We start from the raw sequence: 18,758 nt of genomic DNA on the forward strand, positions 1-18,758 counted from the left end.
TGTGTCCATCGACTCCAAGAGCCGCTGGACTTCCGCTCAAGCGAGCGGGTGTTTTCAGGGTGGGCCTTGCCTCGGAAAGCAGGGCCTTGGAGGCCACCAACCCAGAGGTCGATGGGCCCTCCTTCAGAGACGGCGCAGCAGCGCTGGCTGCTGTCGCCTGGGGGGCTGGTGGCACAGCCGTGGTCACACTCTTTGTGGACCGGGCCGATGCCGGAGTCTGCTGCAGCGTTGCCCCCTTTCGCGCTGCACCAGCATACCCTGCGGTATGCAGGAAGGAAATGCGTTTCCGCGCTTCTTGAAATGAGATGTTCTCTTTCACTTTCAATGTAATTATATACTTTTTCCTTCTTCCACGTAGGGCATGATCGGGAATATGAGGCATGCTCACCGTCGCAGTTTGCAAAGTGGAGCTTGTCAGTGCAGTTGTCGGAAGCGTGTTCTTGTTTGCCACATTTTGCGCAAGTAAGCCGGCCTCGGCAGCTTTGCGAGACATGGCCAAATTTCTGACATTTGAAACAACTGCGTGGATTTGGAATGTAGGGTCTTACTCGTGTCTTTGTAACCAGTTTCGAGAGAGTCCGGCAGTACACTCGTCGCAAAGGTGAGATTGAGATGCTTTGTACGAATTTCTTTGTTGTCACGTTTGATCATTATTCTTTGCACTTTGATAACATCCTGTTCCTTCCATCCTTAAACTAGTTCTTCTTCGCTCAGATTCATGAGATCTTCATCGGATACCGCACATCTGGATGTGTTCATTGAGCGATGTGGGGTTAGCGTGATTTCAACGTCACCAAAAGCAAGGCTATTTGAAATCTTTTCATGTTGTGGTTTTTCGCGTACTTCAAGCAGTAGGTCACCGCTAGCCATTTTAGTGATTCTGTATCCGGGACCCAGCACGTCTGCAAGAACTTTTGCAACGGTGAAAGGTGAAAGGGTTCTAACTGTCTTTTCGGCGCATTTGCATGTATGACATGATAATAATAATAATAATAATAATAATAATAATAATATAATAATAAAATAATAATAATATTTATTACATCCATTCACATCCTAGTTACAGATCCAGCCCGCATAAGCAACATTGCTTGTGTGCAGGCTGGGCAGTCGGCAGGTAGTACTAATACGTGTATACTAAAGGGATTACAAAGCACAAAAATATGTTGAAAAGATAGGGGAAAACACTGAGTACTATAATATTGAAAACATATATCATTTATGCCTACAAGGTAGAAGAATAAATAAAAGAAAACAGTGACATCAGAGGTTCAAACAGTACGCTCAAACAGGTTCTGTCAGGTACAAAAAAAGTACATTGTATGATGCCTTCTTCTGCATGTGAACTGTGATTGTAGCGTGCTTACAAATCCTGCATGAAATTTTAGCAGTTTTGGGCTTTCTGTATCGCTCATAACCTTAAGAATGCTTTATTTCTTTAAATGACCCTGTGGTCTCATTATCATTCAGATTGTTAAAATTTGTCGGCACGTAGAAAGCACGGTCCTCTTGCCATAGTTTGTGTACACACGAGGAACAATATATTTTTCTAAGTGACGTAAGCAGCCAGATTTCACGTTCAAGTTTTTGAATATAGGAGAAAAACAATTCTTACACATGATGTCGAACAGAACTTGTTGTTCGACAAACAACATGCCTGACTGGCACATGCTCAACGAGACATCGTCCCCCTGACTAACTGTGCCATAAGAGAGGCTATAGGCAATTTTTTTTAGGATACGGTTAATTATCTTTAGTCTACTAGAAGAAGCAAAGCCGTAGATTGTTATTCCGTACCTTATGATTGATTCACCTAGAGATTTGTAAACCATTTTACGGACTTTTGCACCACACAAAGATTTTAGGGCATACAAATGAGCGCACACAACTCGTAGATGCCTTGCGAGCTCTTCTATGTGTACTCTCCATGACAGCGTGTCGTCGAAGTGTAGACCAAGGTATTTAGCGTTTTTTACCATAGTTACCGGAGCACATGGGCATGCGTCGCAATTACTGGCATGAAGATAACAGGGAAACATCAGGAACTACTTTATATGGGCTGTGAAAACATATCATATTGACACGTACACATGTTTATCTTTCACCGGTGGCCGCTTTGAACATTGGCTGACAAATGTTAAACGTTATCGCTCGGCGCAGGACGCGCCTGCATTGGAAGCTTCTCAGACGTTATCAATGCTTCTATCCGTCGTCTGTGGTCACCGACGCCCATGTAATCTGATTGTATGAGCGACGCGAATTGTCTGGAACTTTCTGGAAGACACGCGGGCATCAGGGATTAATCTGGAACCTTCGATGACTCAGGTATAAAAGCCGACGCGTCTCGCCGCTGATCAGATTTCGACGATCGCCGACTGTGTTCGCCGCTATCGTTGTGCTTCAAGTGTAACTTGCTTTTGTGGGCACAGGTTCGCCCAATAAAGAATAAGTTTCGTCATTCCCAGTTTTACGACTGTTTGCTTCATCGTCACTACTACGTGACATCTGGTGGAGGTGCTTTTATGTCCTTGTACCGGACCCCCCCGTCCAGCCGTGAGCCAAGCCCACACCGTCTAGAAGACGTCGACGCCTACCCCGACCAGCGAGCTAGTCGCAGGCTACTGAACCTGCCACCGGAGTAGGAACCCCTACCTGAGAAGACCAAGAGGACAACGTCATGACCTCGGCAGCAGCTACCATGACAGCCCCTGTGCCAACGTCTGCGGTCGTGATGCAACAATCCAGGGAGCCGCCGACTTTCCGCGGTTCGCCATGTGAAGACGCCGAAAGCTGGCTGGAGGCATACGACCGGGTCGCTACGTTCAACAAGTGGGACTGCGACGAAAAGCTGCGCCATGTTTACTTCTCTCTTGAAGATGGCGCCAGAACCTGGTTCGAGAATAGGGAACGTTCACTAACAACCTGGGACCTCTTCCGAGCCGCCTTCCTGGACACCTTCACGAGCGTCGTCCGTAAAGAAAGAGCTGCAGCCTTGCTGGAAAACCGTGTACAGCTCCCGAATGAGGGCATCGGTATGTACACTGAAGAAATGACTCGATTGTTCCGGCACGCCGATCCAGCTATGCCCGAAGACAAGAAAGCTCGCTTGCTCATGCGGGGAGTTAAGCAGGAGCTATTCGCCGGACTGGTACGGAATCCACCAACAACAGTCCAAGACTTTCTCTCGGAGGCTACGACGATCGAGAAAGCACTGGAATGCGCAACCGGCAATACAATCGCCGTTCGACGCCACACTACGCCGAAGTCCAAGGACTTTCCGACGACCTACGAGACACCATCAGGGCGATAGTACGCGAAGAGCTGCGGAAGTTGCTACCGTCGTCGCAGCCTCAAATTGCTTCCATCGCCGATATCGTGCGGGAGGAAATCCAGCAATCGCTAGGACTTCCCGAATCGCCGCAACCCCAGCCGGAAGCGATGACATACGCCGCCGTCGCCCGTCGTCAAGGCCCCCCTCCGCGCTCGCGCCAGGGCCCCGTAACGCCGCAATTCCGTCGCCCAGCGCCGCCGCCGCAGCCAGCACGCCCGCCCGTCGCCCAGCGCAGCTACCCGAGAAAAACGGACATTTGGCGCGCCACCGACCACCGCCCCCTCTGCTATCACTGCGGGGAAGCCGGCCATGTCTACCGCCGATGCCCATACCGCGAGATGGGCCTACGAGGGTTCGCCGTCAACGCACCACGTCCACAGCTTGGCGAGCGACCACGTGACATCGCCGACTACCTCGCCGGAGCTCATTGGCAACCACGACGACCCTCACGCTCGCCGTCACCAGGCCGCTACATCTCGCCCCATCGCCGTCAGTACACCGGTCCAGCTCGGGGCCGATCTCCCAGTCCTTACCCGGGAAACTAAAGGCAGCAACCGATGGAGGTGCGGTTGCTGTACGACGCAATACCGAAGATCCTCCGCCGCCGACGAAGAAGATTCGCGAATCACCACGACGAGGTATCAGCACACCGCCTGGCAAGAGCCCTAACGACAACACTTCGCCGCCGAAAGAAGACCTACCGACGCGACGTAGCAGCAGCGGAGCAAGCCGACGCAGCCGTGATCCGACGCCACGACTTAACCGCAACGCCAGACGACGGTCTACCGACTTAGACGTGCTAATCGATGGTCATCACATCACTGCCCTCGTCGACACTGGAGCCGACTATTCCGTCTTCAGTGGCCCGTTCGCCGCCAAGTTGAAGAAGGTGAAGACTGCCTGGCAAGGACCCGATATCCGTACAGCGGGAGGCCACCTAATAACGCTGCTGGAATCTGCACTGCACGAGTCACTGTGAACAACCGCACTTACCCGGCGAGCTTCGTAATCCTGCAGCACTGCTCCAGGGATGTCATCCTAGGCATGGACTTTCTAAACCAACACGGTGCAGTCATCGACTTAAGGTCCAAGTCGGTAACGCTTTCAACGCACAACGCGATACCACCGGATACAGACATCAGTTACCATGCCTTGAATGTGCTAGAAGAACAAGTCACCGTTCCGCCTCGCTCCAGCGTAATGATTTCCGTCGATACCGAAGTGCCTGCAGACATGGAGGGCGTTATCGAGGGCGATCATCACTTACTGCTCGACCGTGAAATTTGCGTCGCTAGAGGCATAGCTGAGCTACGTGCAGGGAAAGCAAGGGTGATGCTCACGAACTTCAGCCCCGAATACAAGCACATTAACAAAGGCACCACGGTCGCCTACATCGACGAAATAGTACAAGCCAGCAGTGCTTTCGCCTTCACGGATTCCAGTGCACCTGCAACGACGACTATAGTACCTGAACCAACTTTCGACGTCAATCAGAACCTTCCCAGGCATAGGAAAGAACAACTAAAAGCTCTGCTCCTGCAATACAAGGACTGCTTCTCGTCGTCGTCAAAAGTTCGACAAACCCCTGTCGCCAAGCACCGCATCATAACCGACGAAAATGTCCGCCCACTCCGTCAGAGCCCGTACCGAGTTTCGGCGCGCGAACGCGAGGCCATAAGGCAACAAGTCGACGAAATGCTACGCGACGACATCATCCAGCCGTCCAAGAGTCCGTGGGCGTCCCCCGTGGTGTTAGTGAAGAAGAAGGATGGAACCCTACGTTTCTGCGTCGATTATCGTCGCCTCAACAAGATCACGAAGAAGGACGTATACCCCTCCCACGGATTGACGACGCCTTGGATCGACTCTACAACGCAAAGTATTTTTCGTCGATGGACCTCAAAACCGGCTACTGGCAAATCGAAGTCGACGAGAGGGACCGGGAGAAGACTGCCTTTATAACACCAGACGGACTGTTCGAGTTCAAGGTCATGCCGTTTGGTCTTTGCTCGGCACCTGCGACTTTCCAACGCGTCATGGATACAGTACTGGCAGGCTTGAAGTGGCAGACTTGCCTCGTGTATTTGGAGGACGTCGTTGTGTTTGCCTCAAGCTTCGAAGAACACCTGCGGCGCCTTGAAACAGTTCTTCAAGCTATCAAGACCTCCGGACTCACGTTGAAGCCAGAAAAGTGCCGCTTCGCATACGAGGAGCTCTTGTTTTTGGGCCATGTCATCAACAAGTCTGGAGTGTGCCCTGACCCACAGAAAACGGCGGTCATCACTGACTTTCCTCCGCCGCCGACAAGAAGGCAGTGCGTAGATTTCTTGGCCTGTGCGCCTATTACAGGCGCTTCGTCAAGGATTTTTCACGGATCGCCGAGCCACTGACGTACCTCACGAAGGCCGACGTCGAGTTCAAGTGGGAGACGCCGCAAATCGAAGCATTTGAAGAACTGAAGCGACGCCTACAATCGCCGCCCATCCTTGCGCATTTCGACGAAAACGCCGATACCGAAGTCCACACCGACGCAAGCAGCGTAGGACTCGGCGCCGTGCTTGTGCAGAGGACTGACGGACTAGAAAGGGTTGTAAGTTACGCTAGCCGGTCGCTATCGAAGGCGGAATCAAATTATTCCACAACAGAAAAGGAGTGCCTCGCCATCATCTGGGCTACATCAAAGTTTCGCCCCTACCTCTATGGCAGGCCCTTCAAAGTTGTGAGCGACCACCACGCCTTGTGTTGGCTAGCTAACTTGAAGGATCCTTCAGGTCGCCTCGCACGATGGAGTCTGAGACTTCAAGCATTCGACATCACCGTCGTTTACAAGTCCGGGCGAAAGCACTCTGACGCCGACTGCTTGTCTCCCGCCCCCGTCGAACCGCCGCCACAGGATGACCAGGATGACGACACTTTCTTGGGACCCATCAGTGCCGACGAATTCGCCGAACAACAGCGAGCCGACTCGGAACTAAGGAACCTTGTAGATTACCTGGCAGGCAAGACCGTCACTGTGCCGAAGGTGTTCAGGCGAGGATTGGCGTCGTTTTTCTTGCAAAACGACCTTCTCCTAAAGAAGAACTTCTCGCCTCTCCGAGCCACACTCCTCGTGGTACCCTCAGCATTGCGTCCAGAGGTTCTGCAAGCTCTCCATGACGACCCAACGGCTGGACACCTCGGTTTTTCCCGCACGCTCGCGAGGATACAAGAAAAATACTACTGGCCTCGCCTCTCTGCCGACGTCGCCCATTACGTAAGGACATGCCGAGACTGTCAGCGACGCAAAACACCGCCGACAAGGCCAGCCGGACTTCTACAGCCGATCGAGCCACCTCGCCGACCGTTCCAGCAGATTGGGATGGACTTACTGGGGCCTTTTCCGACGTCGACGTCCGGGAATAAATGGATCGTCGTAGCTACGGACTACCTCACCCGCTACGCCGAAACAAAAGCCTTGCCCAAAGGCAGTGCTGCCGAGGTAGCCCGATTCTTCGTTGAGAACATCCTCCTGCGTCACGGTGCCCCAGAAGTCCTCATCACCGACAGAGGTACTGCCTTTACGGCAGAACTAACTCAAGCCATCCTGCGATACAGCCACACAAGCCATCGCCGGACCACCGCCTACCACCCGCAGACGAATGGCCTCACCGAGCGCCTAAATAAGACCATCGCCGACATGCTGGCAATGTACGTCGACGTCGAACACAAGACGTGGGATGCCATCCTTCCGTACGTGACCTTCGCATACAACACGGCCGTGCAAGAAACGACGCACATGGCGCCGTTCAACCTGGTCTACGGAAGGAACCCGGCAACGACGCTTGACGCCATGCTACCGGACGTCACCGACGAAGAAAATCTCGACGTTGCCACCTATTTGCAGCGTGCCGAAGAAGGTCGACAGCTCGCCCGCCTGCGCATCAAGAACCAGCAGAGGACCGACAGCCGACACTACAATCTACGACGGCGCTACGTCGAGTACCAGCCCGGCGACCGTGTTTGGTCTGGACTCCGATTCGCCGACGAGGACTTAGCGAGAAACTGTTGCGTCGCTATTTCGGACCCTACAAGATTATCGACGTATTGGCGCACTGGACTATGAGGTCGTGCCAGACGGCATTTCGCAATCACAGCGGCGCCGGGCACGACCTGAAGTCTTCCACGTGGTGCGTCTTAAGCCTTTCTACCCGCTGACAAACTTAGGTACTTTGTTACTTTGTTATTGTTTTTTGTTATTTTGTGTATTACGCATGGTTTTGTTTTCTTTCGTGTTTGTTTGTAGCATCGGGACGATGCTTTTTAAGGGGAGGGTATTGACACGTACACATGTTTATCTTTCACCGGTGGCCGCTTTCAACATTGGCTGACAAATGTTAAACGTTATCGCTCGGCGCAGGACGCGCCTGCATTGGAAGCTTCTCGGACGTTATCAATGCTTCTATCCGTCGTCTGTGGTCACCGACGCCCATGTAATCTGATTGTATGAGCGACGCGAATTGTCTAGAACTTTCTGGAAGACACGCGGGCATCAGGGATTAATCTGGAACCTTCGATGACTCAGGTATAAAAGCCGACGCGTCTCGCCGCTGATCAGGGGTGCGATTTTGTACGCGTTCCAAAATGGAACGGAGGCGTTCCGTTCCATCGAGCCGCACACGATTGGTCAATTTGAATCGTGACGAACGCCATGACGTCAATTGTGACGTGAACCGTGACGTTACTGCTGTCAATCATTCCGTGTCGTCTGCTAACGGACGAACGCAACGGAACGGTTGCCGAGTCCGTCCGTTTCGATAGAACGGATTAGAACGGCTACCAGACGACTTGGATTGGATTAAAACGTAAGCGCTTGGGACAGTTATCCTCTTCTGTATCCGGTTCAATCCAAATCGGCAGTCCCAACAGTTGGAGAAAATGGCGTTTCCTTTCTCTGCCGTGTGTTTTCGTGTCGCCTGTGCGGCTGCTGCAGTCGCGCAGAGACGACGACCCGAGGTAGATGATGCATTTGAAGAGCTGACGGAGGAAGAGTTCCGGCAGTATTTTCGTCTGTCCAAACGAACAGTGCGTACCTTGTGCGACGAGCTTGACCCCATCAGTGGATGCCAGCGAGCCAGTGGCCTTTCCACTGAAAGGAAGGTGTTGTGCGCGCTGCGATTCTTCGGCACCGGAAGCTTCCAGAGGAGCGTTGGTCGCGAGGAGCAAATTGGCGTGGCGCAGTCGACCGTGAGCAAACACCATCCACGAGGTGACGGAGGCCATCATTTCCGTGTCTGCCCGGAAAAAGTTGGGGACTTCTCATTGACACCGGCTGCCAAGGATGAGGCAAAGGCGGCGTTTGCACGACGCGGTGCCATTCCAGGCGTGCAAGCGTGCGTCGACGGCACGCTGATCGCCATTATGAAGCCAGAGGGACTCAGCCCGGCCGACACGGCGAGCTTCATGTCGAGGAAGGGTTATTACGCCCTAAACGTCATGGTCGTAAGTACCATTGGAAGGTTTACTTCAAACTGTAGCTGCCAATTTTACTCGCCCTTTTATCGTTCAGTTTAAGTCCAAGCTTGCATAACTAGTAATGTAACGGTTAAAAGAGGATACGCGGGGAGCTGTGTACGAGCTCGTTGAAGTCTGAGATGTCAGCGGTAATGATGAGTGCCATGTGTTTGTGTACATGAGCCGTTTGCCGTTCCAAAATTGTGTTTTCGTTCTGGCGTGCATACACAATGGAGTTGTGAATTTTGGAGGTATTAAGGAAAATGGGCAGCAGTCGTAGCAGAATCGATACAGGAAGATACGATGGAAGCATTTTGAACACGGAAGTATTGCATCCATTGCACCTGCTGGCTTTGGCGTGCATGGGTGTTGTTGCGCAATATTGTGCCTCAAGTTTTCATTTAGCTATCAATCAGTGTAAATAGGCGTGAACACAACGAGGGGGGGCGCATTGCCCCCCCCCCCCTCAATTGCAAAACCCTGTCCACCTATGACTAAACCAGTGTAGCGGCTTGTACCAGCATACATGCATGTATTGTTTTCTGCATATGAATGGCAAAAAGGGATTTCGAGCATATCTGCAGCGCTATTTATATGGTCCCCATTGCAGGTGTGCAACGCAGAACTTCGCATTCTTGTTGTTGATCCCGGTTCCCTGGTTCGTGCCATGACTCTTGGGTGTGGCAGCACAATCCACTGCGCGCACGCCTAGCCGCACAACTGCAGCCTGGCGAGTATCTGCTTGGTAAGTATTCGTAATGCGTACCCTAACTAGGGCAGAGCACTCAGCTGTCATTTTTCTGTCACAGAGACTCGGGATATTCCCTCGAGCCGTGGCTGCTTGTACCTGTACCTGGCAGTCATGCCGGCACCACCTCCCAAGGCCGCTACAACCGGGAGCACGCATCCATGCGCAATGTTGTGGAGAGATGTATCGGGGTGTTGAAAAGCAAGTTCCGCTGCTTGCAGCACTTTCGGACACTGCTATACAGCCCCGATAGAGCAGCGCGAATCATTTACGCATGCGTTGCTCTCCATAACATTGCCTTGGACGCGGGCGACTGGTCATTGGACGATTATGGTGGGGAAGTGCCACCAGCTGAGGAGCCAGAGGAACCTGGAGACAGCCACGTGCTGGCACCGCACGACGTGTTCCTCAGAGGAAGGCAGCAGCGCAGCGCCGTTGTCAACCTTTTCTGAAGGACACTGGAACAGTGAGTTTTCATAATACATAATTTATTGATACAAATTGCAGTGCCCCTAGGCTATCACATGGCAGTGTTTGTACAGTGGAAAATATATTAAAGAATTTGTATACACATCAAGTGCACCTCCATACAGATGGCCAGTCTTCCTAATCCACAGATCCGACAGATTATGATAATTTAAACACTAACGAAGTAAAATTATACAAAGAATCCTTTAAAAAGAATGCAACAGCCGCGGACTCCGAAACATTTGTACCCTCTTCACTGTGCAGGAGTCTCCAAGGCTGCCACTTATTAACAGTGGTACTCGTGAAGCAGTCGTAAGGCCATGCGTTATGCCCCTTTATCTGTGAAGAACTGCATTTGCTGCTGCCCAAGCTAGCGTTATGTGCAATATGCACATCACAAAATGCTTCTTTCCTCGTCAAACTATAAATACGATGCTACAGTTGTAAAGGCGATTATTAGGCACCAGCCTTTTAGACCGGCCATTAGTTCAAGGCCCGAGCTCTCAGCACGAGCCGTGTTTCTTGAGGAGAGCTTAGGAGGGATCGACCCACTAGAAAGGGCTGGAGAACATGACTCACTATGACATTCGTATCCTTAGCTACACAGCAGCTTGTATGTGTTGTGTGCATCCTATGATATGCAACTTGCTGTACATGTAGATGCAGCAGTTGTTACTTTCTACTCATGTGGTTGTTTTGCCATAGTTTGTGGTTACAGTAATGGGGAATTGGCACAAAGTACTTCTTTCCTAGTGCAACATGAAGTGGCAACATGAAACATGGTAGCAACGTTAAAGTGCAGCCTTTTCTTTAAATATCATATGAAATGGAAACATCGCTTGACTCATCATAGTCATGATAGACTTGATGGAAGCAGTACATATGATCGGCACTCTGCGCACATGGTCACCTGGTCACCATCAGAAAAAGGTTCGCACAATTTTCATAAAACGCACCAGAATGATCGCAACCGCCACATCCTGTGCATTCGGACGCTCGGTGTACATTGGTAGGAACGAGGCAATATGATTGCTAGCCACCTCTTGTGCTAGGTGTATCAAAACTTCTGTGCAAGCATGAATACGCAGACAAGGCAAGCAAGTAAAGCGTAATGAATGCAGATTCAAACACACAAAAATATACCGCTGTGTGTTGTGACATTACATTCGTCACATCATGTCCAGATAGGTAGACGTAAATTAATGTAAAAACACAAAAAATACAAAGGTCAACTTTATCACACGCTATGACTAGTACATCACGAACCTTGTAGTACAACACACTACACGTAGCAAAGCATGTGAGAACATTGGAGCATTAGCATCACCCAATTTGTTTTCACCACGGCACATAAAACTTGCAGTTACATTTAAGTGATCTTGGAAGAAAGTATGACTTTGACAGGTACGTCCGTTCCCTTCTCAGTGTAAAGAGTAACTGGCTAGAAGCATTCATTTCTCGACAGCAATTGTAATGCGATGCTAAACAACAGGTGAATCATAATTGTAGAAAGGTGAGTGCACTTGCCAGCTGTGATGAAACATAAATTACATACAACATGAATAATTGGCTCTGCCATCTCGCAGCACCCAGAACGTGTCACACTTGAAACTTATTCTTGCAATCACTCACTTGGAACGAAAACTAGAGGAAAACAGTCACCGGCGTGGTGAAATGATGATGGCCATATTCATTTGTGAAACTATGCAACTTGAAGAGTGACTAGTTTGGTGCTCTGAAAAAAGACCACATTGTAGTTGTTGCACCTTAGCCTCACTGTGCCGAAATGAAAATCACAGTGCAAACACTATGCGGAAACGCTTCATAATGAGTGCAGTAAGATACAACACATAGTGAAGCAATATAAATATCACAGTACAAAACCCATACACAGAAATCTACAAGTACTTGTAATGATTCCAGTGTGAATGACTAGGCGCCTTCGAAATATGTAAATAAAAAAAAAGCACGCTGGCGTTGCAGCTGGATAAGCATAAATAGAAAGAAGCAAATACTACAGAACAAAAATGGACGCACGCATTTCGCCTTCCATCCAAAAAGTGCTCCTGTATCACTCGTACAAGGCAACAAGGAAACTTAAACACTAAAACTCAAAGTGAAGCAACAATTCATGCCTCAAATGAAACTTCTAAAACTCAAACAATAAATAAATTAAATAAACTGAACTCATAAAACACAATAAATGAATAAAATGAAATTGAAAAAGTGAAAATAAACATAAATTAATTCATCCTTTGTTGTTGCAGGTGCCCAGCTATGTCGCCTGCCATAGAGCGCACCTGCACCAGGATACCCTCCTGCGCCGCTGCCGTCCTCTCAGCCGCGGCAGCCATCCTTTCTGTCGTGACAGCCGTCCTCTCTGCTGCGACAGCGATGCGGGTGGTTTGTTCTTCAATCTCTGCAGCGCCTGGAATGAATAATCGTGGTGGAACTGTTTGCATGAGTTGCTGATTACTCGCAACCAGCTCATGGCTGGAAGCTGCTGTTGTCAAGAATTGCAACGTGCACAACAATTCCCTCCCTGTTGAAGAGTCACTGGCCTGATGGCATCCTTTGGCAGTGTCAAGCTCGTGTACAAGCTATGCCCTCTTCGTTTGGACAAAGACCTACTGGAACTACTCTTCTGTCATCTACTCAAATGCATCTCTTACCACCAAACAGCCCTTTTCAGGGCTAACCAACCTTTTGCCCGGCGGTTGATCGTTGGCAAGATACGATACCGAACCCTCAATACAACGCATATTTCTTGTTTACATCCCGAGTTGGTTTGTTTTTCAGATTCATGATTCACTATGATAACAGAGTATAAAGAATATTTGTCTTTCGTGTAAAATGACACCAAACGATCTACCAACCTGGAGCATCTCGTCGCCCTGTTCAAGGCTGCGGGCGCACTGCGACGACATGGTTGTGAGGGTGTCCACCCGTCGCGGTCGCTGTCGGCGTGGTGGCCGTACAGGACGCTGCAACACTGAAAGCATGCATCATTTTCTACCAGTTGTACTGCATTTGATGGTATGCATAAAAGTTGCTATGGCCATGTTATTATTGGGCTAGTTCAATAAAATTCGAGAGTTTATTTTCTCTTAACAGCTTGAGGATCAATAACTTACCAGGTGCAGCGGCCACCCTTTCTGAGTCCGATGCACCGCGTGGTGGATCCTCTGCCGCTGCAGAGTAAACACATTAAAAGTTTACGAACTGCACACACATTTGGCGATCATTCAAACACTCATTCTTCTGATGCTTACGTGTCGCCGTGCTCCTCACATCCGCAGCCTCGACGACGACCTCCATTGCAGCAGTGGGAACGTCGGCCTGCTGGAAAGTGTCATAACCGTGTCCCTTCACTATGTCGCTATTCGTTACACTGGCTATGTTACAAGTTTCGTACTACACATCTGTGGAAAATCTGCAATTATTGAGTGCTTAATGGTTCCATGCATTACCTCCTGCACTTGCCTGAATGCATTTTATTTCACTTAATCCCCCTTTTCCCGAAAGCGCCGCCAACTGAGATTCTAGTTGATTAACCTACCTGCTTTTCCATTCTCTCCTACGCTATTTTCCTGTTCACCAACAGTGTCGTTTCGCTAAAGGTACCACTTGCAGATAATGGCAAACTCTAAGTTGGCACCGTTCAGGAACCCATGATATTACGGCGGCAGTGTGCTTACCTCTTGGTAGGGGAGGTCGGCGACGCCACGCAGGCGGACCATACCCGTCAAGTTCAGTACTCGGCCGTGGAAACCAGGTGCGCGGCCCCCTCCAGTGCTTCTGAAAATACACACCAATGCCGAAGGACAAATCGCCCAGACCATTTGACGGTCACTCACCTTTGCACTTGGGCAATTGCGATGGCGTCGCGGCGGGCCTCGTAGACCTGTTTGCGCCACCATCCTGCCATTGGTCCGCTGCTTTTACCACGGGCCCTTGCTCGTTTAGAACGTCGGCCAGCTGCTGCCACAGCCGTCGCCGGTCGCCAGCGGTGAAACCCGGCCCCAGCTCGCTGGATCTTGAAGCCAGCTGGGGATGCTGCTCCATAAACGAGAGCACAGTCTCCCGCTGGCCCTCGGAAACACGCGGTCCCTTAACGGTGGCACGCTGCGACGTTCTCCGCCATGGCTCTCCCATAGAATGAAGAACGGCTCTCCGCACGCAACAGGGCCGGTATTTTGTAGCGATGACTTTAAAGTAATAGTGCCTTTTCGCGCTTATCGCGCTTTGTCAGTGGTCAGAGCGACGGTCCGCTCGCGTTATCAACGGGATCAGCCGGCCGTGAGCGGTGGATGATAAGACTATTCCAAAATAAGACATCGCTACAAAATCGCGGCCCTGGGCCGGTATTTTGTAGCGATGACATTAAAGTAATAATGCTCTTTCGCGCTTTGTCAGTGGTCAGAGCGACGGTCCGCTCGCGTTATCAACGGGATCAGCCGGCCGTGAGCGGTGGATGATAAGACTATTCCAAAATAAGACGTCGCTACAAAATCGCGGCCCTGCTCGACTTAACCAGCCGCTTCAAAAGCCGCGCCCTTTGCTTGAAACGGAGTAGTGGCTAGCGCAACCGCTAAACGTTTCGCAAAACTGCGACACCATCTAGCGCCATTTCAAGACATTAACCGCAATAATATGTTTAAGTCGTTCCGCATTCCAAACTGAATCTTTGAAAACTAACACCAACATATTTTGCTACTCAGTCATAATAGTCAAATATTTCTCAACATGTTAGAAACGCTTCTAAGTATGTTATACGGTCCCTAAGCAGACGTCAAATGCGTGACGCAGACGTCCACTTCGCTCATTGGCTCTTTGCTTCCCTCGTCCTCGCGAACATGGCGGACCGCCTATTTCGTGACGTAAAGAACGAACCGCCTCCGTTCCATTTTGGAACGCGTACAAAATCGCGCCCCAGATTTTCGACGATCGCCGACTGTGTTCGCCGCTATCGTTGTGCTTCAAGTGTAACTTGCTTTTGTGGGCACAGGTTCGCCCAATAAAGAATCAGTTTCGTCATTCCCAGTTTTACGACTGTTTGCTTCATCGTCACTACTACGTGACAATATTAGTCTTCGATTTATTAATGAACATTTTGTTGCCAATAAACCAATCTAGTAGTTTAGACACGTCAGACTGTAGTACTCGAGCGGCTTCATTTACAAATTTGTTAGATATAACTAAAGCAGTGTCATCAGCATATAACTAAATTTTTGATTTTAGTGGTAAGCAAGCAAGATCATTCACATAAATATTGAACAAGAGCGGTCCCAAAACGGACCCTTGCGGCACACCTGATTTGACACACAACAAAGAACTATACGATTCCGCGACACGGACACATTGCTGCCTTCCTGTTAAATATTTTTTAAAAAATGAGTAATACGGGCCTCTGAAGCCACAGCTGCTTAGTTTAGAGAGTAGCAGTTCATGCTCAAATGTGTCGAATGCTCTTTGTAAGTCAACGAAAAGGGTCAGTACAACATTGTTCTTATCGATTTCGTTACATATGTAATCATTAAAATCTTGTAATAGGCCTATCGTACTCTGTCCTGAGCGAAAGCCATACTGCGCTGGGTTAATAAGGCTAAACTTATCACAGAATGAAACCATATTAGCATGGACTATTTTTTCCAATATGCATGCCAAAGACGAAAGGATTGATATTGGTCTGTAATTCTCGTAGAGTTTTCTAGATCCTTTTTTATGAAGAGGTCGCACAATGCTAACTTTCATGTTTTCATGTATCTGACCTGTTGTTAATGTTTCATTTAATACGTAAAGCAGTGTTGATTTAAGAACCTCAAAATTCGCAGCAATATCTCTTATCCTAATTTTATCGAAACCTGGTGATTTTGTTAAACGCATGGAACGTATTATATCCCATAGTTCGGCTTCATCAACTGTGGGCAGAAAAGCAGAATGGACGTTAGAGAACGCAATGTTGTTTCGGAGATTTACTGGTGTGCTCCCGTTCGTGATGTTGTCCCTGAATCAATGAAGTGGTTGTTAAAATCATTCGCTATCTGAGCAGCGGCTGAATGGGGAAAGGCGTCTGCAAGGGTATCATCTACACTCTTTTTTGAAGGTCTCCCTATTATGGAGTTAACCAAGTTCCACGTTTTACCGGTATTACGACTGCAAGCTGAAACTTGCCTGTGTGGTAGCGCTTCCTAGCTAGCCTTATTTTAGCGTTCACTTTGTTTCTTATTTGCCTAAATTCTTCTCTTGCAAGAGCGTCCCCGGGTTTATCTTGACATTTTGTAAGAAGTTTGCTTTTAGCACAGCAAAGTTCCATTATTTCGTTATTGATCCAAGGGCTATTTCTGTTTCTCCTCTTAAGCTTCATTTTCTTTTGGGAGCAGCTGTAGATCTCATTAAAGGCTTCTACAAACAGTTCGTAAGCCTAAAGGTGGCTGTGCTGTGTTAGAGAACCCCAGTTAAAAGCTCTCACACATTTATCGACTTCATTAGAGTTTAAGTCACATATCTCTTCGGTCTTAGTTTCAGTAAAAACATCAGCATCTCCTGCAACTGCCACAGCGACAAAGTAGTGGTCCAGGGGCGTAGCCAGTAGGGGGGGGGGTTGGGGGGGTTCAAACCCCCCCCCCCCCCGAAATATTTTCCGTAACCCCCCCCCTCCCCCGCCCACTTACCCACCCTTTGTTCTCGTCGCTTCGCGCTGACATAATTCAAGAAACCGGTGCTACTATCACAATTTCATTCCTGGGCGCTTCCGTTCGGGTTGGTAATTTACAGTGAATCATGTCTGCATATGGAAAAAAGTGACACGGTGTTTCTCAAGGCTTTGACACTCTGTGAGGTTTTGGGCGAGAATGTGGCGGCCGCATTCTGAAGTAACAAATGCGCAACAAATGTAGCAACAAATGCGGCAGCCGCATTTTAGATGAAGGCGAAAATGCTCGAGGCCGGTTTACTTAGATTTAGGTGCACGTTAAAGACCCCAGGTGGTCGAAATTTCCGGTATACATTTCCGCCGCTTCCCTTCAGGTGCCGGATAGGCCGCGCTCGCGCAGGATCTTAGGCTACGTTCACACTTGGTCTCGAAGCTGTCGGAAGCGGCAAAATCTTGCAAAATCCGCCCGCCTAGGCGGCAGAACAAGCAGAAAGACAGGCGGCGCGCCAAATCGGTCTCATAGACCGATTTCTTCGCCATGGCGAAGCGGAAACGTGGCGGAAAGTCGTTCTGCTAGCCTGGAAGCTACACTAGCATGTAAACATGGCACCAAAAGTTGGGGCTGCAATGCTGATCGACGCGATCAAGAACCACCCTTTGCTATACGACAAGAGTGGTACTAAAACGTACTGTCAGCAACACTCGCGATAGTATTCAACGTCGCGCGACCGGAGGTGCGGCAAAGAACCCTTGGCGTGACCCAACTTCTCGCGCTTTTGCAAAGCCAGGCGAACCCACCACCGCCGTTTCCGAGGTGTCCGCGTCTTCCGTTTATTCATTGTTCATTTCTAGAAAACAAGTAGGTAGAAGTATAAAAGCCATTTCTTCTTCCGCTTCTATGGCAGACAATAGTTAGACATACTCCTCGTTCGCGCTCCATAATTCTCCTCCCACGTGCACGGTATGTCGCAGAAGTCGCGGGGTGCTTTTCTCGTCGCGACGATAGATTGGGAGCGTATAGGTCTCACGTAGGACGCACAGGCTTTGGCGAGCCCCAACACAAAGGCCGGCCCGGGTTTTAGCTGTGGTGTTCCCGTTGCCGCTTTGGTGCCCTGGAGGCGCCGACAATAATACGAAATGATGAAATGGTATTACAACTTGTAAATAAAAGCTAATAAAGAAATATTAGCACGTCTAGGCACCAACCTGTGACTCAGCGGTACCGCGCCCGTGTGAGGAGAATCACGGAACGCCAACGAGGAATTTACCGAAGGTCGCAGATGACACGCGAAGTTGCGCAAAATGATCACTTTTGATGACGGGTGGCCTAGGCGAAATTTCGCCTAGGCGAAATCAGCGTGCGCGCTGATTGGCTGGTTGAGCAAAATTGAATGACGTCGGGCTCAACCACCCAATCAGCTCATCCAATTTTGCTAAAACAGCCATTCAGCACACGCCTGAAAGCGAAAAAAGAAATTTCGCCTAGGCGAACGTTTCAGAATACGGCCCTTGGACATGCGCGGAAAAGTTTTCCGGCCGCTTTGGCCTTTCCGGCTGCTTTGACCTTTCCGTCCGCTTGCCGCTTCCCAAGTGTGAACGTAGCCTTAGTCTGGGCGCGAAACGTCTCTTGTTTGCGATTGCGCCCCTACGGAAGGCTGGTAGTTACTGTTGTGTTGTTGAATCCCAAACCAGCAATTACGGAAGGCTGGTAGTTGCTGTTGTGTTGTGGAATCCCAAACCAGCAATGTACACACGAAGGGGTTGATGCCAGCAGTGAAATTCCACCAACTCATAACAGAATGCATGGAAAAGACAGCCGACAAGAATGGATTACTGCTGTGCGCAGTACAGCGTAAGTAAACTCTTGTTACAGGCGCTGACAGTTCTCGTCGGAGTTCACGCGTCCTGAGAAATCGTTTATGTGCACTATGCACTGAACAAGACCGGAGTTCATTCATGCATCACTAGTGCACCAATCAGTCGAGATTCGGTGAGGTACAAGGCCGCTTCCTGTTTGCACCGGTGTAAGTGAAGCAGAAATGAGTTGCACGCACTACTTAAAATGC

The 18,758-nt window shown here is 49.6% G+C and overlaps 1 protein-coding gene across 1 annotated transcript; it reads right to left on the reverse strand.

Moving 5' to 3' along the window:
- Positions 1-12,280: 12,280 nt before the first annotated feature.
- LOC119434857 (uncharacterized) lies at positions 12,281-13,965 on the reverse strand. Its single transcript, XM_049659619.1, has 6 exons — positions 13,895-13,965; positions 13,736-13,835; positions 13,310-13,379; positions 13,172-13,228; positions 12,910-13,029; positions 12,281-12,465 (listed from the first exon to the last, which is right to left on the reverse strand). Exons 1-6 carry the CDS (start codon positions 13,963-13,965, stop codon positions 12,281-12,283), a joined length of 603 nt encoding a protein of 200 aa, XP_049515576.1.
- Between the last annotated feature and the right edge of the window lie 4,793 nt (positions 13,966-18,758).

The sequence above is a fragment of the Dermacentor silvarum genome, unplaced genomic scaffold (genome assembly GCF_013339745.2).
Source record: "Dermacentor silvarum isolate Dsil-2018 unplaced genomic scaffold, BIME_Dsil_1.4 Seq282, whole genome shotgun sequence".
In the NCBI taxonomy this organism is placed as follows: domain Eukaryota; kingdom Metazoa; phylum Arthropoda; class Arachnida; order Ixodida; family Ixodidae; genus Dermacentor; species Dermacentor silvarum.

Excerpts from the sequence above, each read along its gene's own strand:
- LOC119434857 (XM_049659619.1), bottom strand. The coding sequence starts at position 13,965 with ATGGCAGGATGGTGGCGCAAACAGGTCTACGAGGCCCGCCGCGACGCC. Across the intron at positions 13,380-13,735 it reads CCGACCTCCCCTACCAAGAG|CAGGCCGACGTTCCCACTGC; the intron begins GTAAGCACACTG and ends GACACTTTCCAG. Across the intron at positions 12,466-12,909 it reads CGACGAGATGCTCCAGGTTG|GCGCTGCAGAGATTGAAGAA; the intron begins GTAGATCGTTTG and ends TATTCATTCCAG.